The following is a 4075-nucleotide window of genomic DNA, read 5'->3' as shown; positions in this document are numbered from 1 at the left end:
GATGGTGCTGGATGTCTACAGCGACTACGTCAACAACTTCACCACCGCCATGTCGCTCATCAAGAAGGCTTGTCTCACCAAACCTGCCTTCCTCGACTTCCTCAAGGTCAGCAGGACCCAAAAGCGGACGCGTGGCGCTGCCAGTCACCCTTACGGGTGAAAATTCCCTTTTTTTTTTTTTCTTTTGCTTTTTTTCCCCTCCCTGCAGAAGAGGCAGATGGCCAGTGCCGACCGGGTCACACTCTACGGGCTGATGGTGAAGCCCATCCAGAGGTTCCCTCAGTTCATCCTGCTCCTGCAGGTACGGGCGAAGGGTACCTGCACCCACCTTGCTTTGCACCCTATTTTTTTTTTTTTTTTTCAGTCTGGGTGCTGCGGGAAAGGGCTTAGCAAGGGCCATGTTTTTGGGTTGGCAGCTTGGTTGCAGCTTGGGGGACCCCTCCCAAGGATCATCTGCCAAGCTTTGATTTTGGAGGTGCTGAAAGCGCTTCCAATCATAACATACTCAACGGGACTGATGTTGTTGGGGTGGCTTTTGTCCCCCATCCTTTTCCCCACCCCAGGACATGCTGAAAAACACCCCCAAGGGCCACGCGGACCGCCTGTCCCTCCAGTTGGCCCTCACCGAGCTGGAGACATTGGCCGAGAAGCTCAACGAGCAGAAGCGCTTGGCTGACCAAGTTGCCGAAATCCAGCAGCTCAGCAAGAGCATCAGCGACCGCAGCAGCCTCAACAAGGTAGGTCCTCCAAAGCCTCACCTCCTCATCCTCGTGACGGGTGGGTTTTGGAGCTGGTGCTTGAGCTTTGCAGCTTCCCCCTTCCTCTCAGTGTCGGGGGTTTCGGGAAGCCAAGATCCCCATTTTCTCTGAAAGGACGTTGAGCAAAAGCAAATCTTGAGGCTGTCACGGGGAAATTCCTTGCCAGGGAAAAGCAAGGATGAGCTGCTGCCTCATCCGCCTGATTTTGCAACCGTTGGTGGAAACAAAAACAAACCCTGAATGAAGCTCTTGCGACACATCCGGGGCAGGGGACGGCCGTGGTGGCAAAAACCGCAGCGGGGCAACCCGCCGGCTCAGCCCTGGCATCCGGATTTAGGGCCAGGGGTTGAAGAGAGACCCAAAAGAAGCCGCATTGGTGGCCGTGTTGGTGGCCGCGTTGGTCAGGGCTCTGCTCTCTTGGTGGCTGGACGCACAGGGTGCGAAGGGGTTTTGCATCGTGCAGCCTCGGAGCACGCTGCTGTCTCTGCAGAGCTCGGGGCCGTGCGTGCCCCCGGCGGGAGGAAAATCCTTGCAATAAGGGAAAAACAAACCAAATTTTGGGGCAAGGGGCTCACAAAAGCCCCCAGGCTGAGCCCTCCGCCCGCTCCATCCCCTCCGCAGCTGCTGAGCTCGGGGCAGCGGCAGCTCCTGCTCTGCGAGACGCTGACGGAGACGGTGTACGGTGAGCGGGGGCAACTCATCAAGTCGAAGGAACGGAAGGTTTTCCTCCTCAATGACACGCTGGTCTGCGCCAACATCAACTTCAAGTACGTGCTGGTGGCCCCGGACCCCAAAATCACTTTGCAAAGTGCCCACCTAGCGACCTTCCCCCTTCCCCACCTCCGTTTTGGGCTTGGTGGGTCTTCTTAGCTCTACCCCAAGGGTTTTTAAAACCACCCCGCCTTGCGTTGGAGGGGAACCCACCTGGTTTGGGGTTGCCTTGCACCCCGCTTTTGGCATGCCTCCATGCAAAGCCTCCGTCCCCTGGTGCTGTGTGGGGTCCTGGAGCCGGCGCGGGCTCCGGTAGATGCTGCGAAGGGAGAGAACCCTCCTTGAGGGCCACATAATACCTCTTTATTAATCGTTTTTCCCCTCTTCCAGGCCGGTGAACCCAGGGTAGGTGCCGAGCGTGGTCTGCTGTGGTTGTGTGCCCCATGTTTGGGGGTGCGGGCATGCACCGGTGCACGGCGTGGGGTTGCAAGTGGGGCTTGGCTTGCGAAATGCATTTTCCAAGGGCTTGCAGGGCAAGCGGGGAAAAAAAAAAAATATATATATATATTTACGTGTATTTTTTGCATCCTCCCTCGGCAGAGGCCAGCTGGAAATTAGCAGCCTGGTGCCCCTGGGTCCCAAATACGTGGTGAAGTGGAGCACGGCCCTCCCGCAGGTACAGGTGGTGGAGGTGGGGCAGGAGAGCGGCGCCTATGACAAGGACAACGTCGTCATCCACAACGCCGGTGCCAAGAAGCATGCGCCGGCCGGGCAGGCTTCGCACAGTGAGCACCCGTCTCGTGACCCGGTGCTGGGCTGGTTTTGGTGGGGTGGGATGGAGCATCCTCCATGGACCTTGTTTTTCCGTTTCTCCACGTAAGATAAAGTCTACCTGGGGCCACCGCGGCTCTTCCAGGAGCTGCAGGACCTGCAGAAGGACCTGGCGGTGGTAGAGCAGATCACCCTTCTCATCAGCACCTTGCACGGCACCTACCAGGTACCTACGTGCCAAAACATGGCCAAACTCACGATTGGGGTAGAGCTGACCTTGAGGGCTTCGCAAGAACCATGCGGTTCCTCCGGGGCCGCTGGACACCGCATCCTCCAGAGCCCCACAGATGAAATTTGGGGATGATTCGGGCTTGTTTTGAAGGTGCTTCCATGATTTATGACTTTTCCCCCAGAACCTGAACATGACGGTGGCCCAGGACTGGTGCTTGGCCCTGCAGAGGATGATGAAGGTGAAGGAGGAGGAGATCCACTCCGCCAACAAGTGCCGCCTCCGTCTCTTGCTGCCTGGGAAGCCGGACAAGTGAGTTTGCAGCTCATGGGTGGGCTCTTCCCAGCCTAGAGAGGAGGAGGAGGAGGCTGAAGACCAGCCTGGTGATGCTCTCCCTACACAGGTCCGGCCGCCCCATCAGCGTCATGGTGGTCTTCATCACTCCAAACCCCCTGAGCAAGATCTCCTGGGTGAACCGCCTGCACTTGGCCAAGATAGGACTGCGTGAGTAGCCCCGTGGCATGTTGCTTGCCATCACCCTTGCTTTGAAAAGCCAAATTTGGGAGCAGGAGGGTTTGCATTGCTCCGAGCATCCTGACATGGAACGGGGCAGGGAAAAAAATTCGGAGCGAGGTGATGGAGAACTTCGTGGGGGGTTGCACGCTGGAAATGATGGGAATCGGTAATTCTGGCTCAAAATGCTTTGCGTTTTGCTGCTCTCGGGTGGCACCTCCGGGTCGGCGTGGCGAGGCGATGGATTTCCGTTGGCTCCCATGCCGATGGTGTCGGGGCTGACCCCTTTTCCGTGAAAGGGGATGAATAAGCAAAGGAGGAGAGGCCCCTCCTGCCGGTTCCTTGTCCCTATTCCTATGTAACTCCACCAGCTGCTGCAGGGGAGGGAAAAAAAAAAAGTTTAATGGAAGAAAGCAAAAAATAAAATAATTTGAAATCCTATTTGAGTGCTCGGATTCCCTCCCGGGCTGGAACGATTTTTGATTCTCTTGTTTTTAACAGTTTACGTGTTGTTTTTTTTTAATTTGGGATGCCCAGGGGATAATCCCGTATCCATGAGTTAGAAATGAAAACACATTAAAGCCTAATGTGAAGAAACACATTAGGGTGTCGTTGTTTTTTCCTTCTATATATAAATTATTTGGATTTGGGGGCTTTTTTTGCTGCGCTGGGGCGCGATAGCTGGGAGGAAGGGTGCGAGATGCGCCCCAGGTCCACAGGTGCCGAGGGTTTGGGGTTGGAGATGAGAGCTCTGCGCCCTGTATTACTAATTTTGGGGTAATTTGGGGGAAGGGAGAGATGCTGGGGGGTGTCTTGACCATCCTCGGACCATCCTCGCTGCAGGGGAGGAGAACCAGCCGGGCTGGCTCTGTCCCGACGAAGACAAGAAGAGCAAAGCTCCTTTCTGGTGCCCCATCCTCTCCTGCCACATGCCCGCCTTCTCCTCCAAGGCCCTCGACCTGCAGGTAAGAGCCATGGCCAACCTCTTCTCCAACCCCCCCCAATACCTCCTTCCCCTCTACATCCCTCTTTTCTGGGGGACTCGAGGAGAAATCCCACAGCGGGTGGGCTGGGTGGGGTGGCCGAGCCGGGC

At 56.5% G+C, this 4075-nt stretch overlaps 1 protein-coding gene across 1 annotated transcript; it reads left to right on the top strand.

Moving 5' to 3' along the window:
* Position 1: 1 nt before the first annotated feature.
* On the top strand, positions 2-3947 carry ARHGEF10L (Rho guanine nucleotide exchange factor (GEF) 10-like; the record flags this gene model as incomplete). Its single annotated transcript, XM_010289728.1, has 9 exons — positions 2-106; positions 209-301; positions 564-737; positions 1380-1525; positions 2070-2254; positions 2351-2466; positions 2654-2781; positions 2873-2973; positions 3826-3947. Coding segments are annotated over exons 1-9 (1170 nt in total), but the record flags the coding sequence as incomplete, so codon positions are not given.
* Positions 3948-4075: the final 128 nt, after the last annotated feature.

The sequence above is a fragment of the Phaethon lepturus genome, unplaced genomic scaffold (assembly GCF_000687285.1).
Source record: "Phaethon lepturus isolate BGI_N335 unplaced genomic scaffold, ASM68728v1 scaffold43486, whole genome shotgun sequence".
NCBI classification, from domain to species: domain Eukaryota; kingdom Metazoa; phylum Chordata; class Aves; order Phaethontiformes; family Phaethontidae; genus Phaethon; species Phaethon lepturus.
This window is presented reverse-complemented; position numbering and strand designations above follow the sequence as displayed.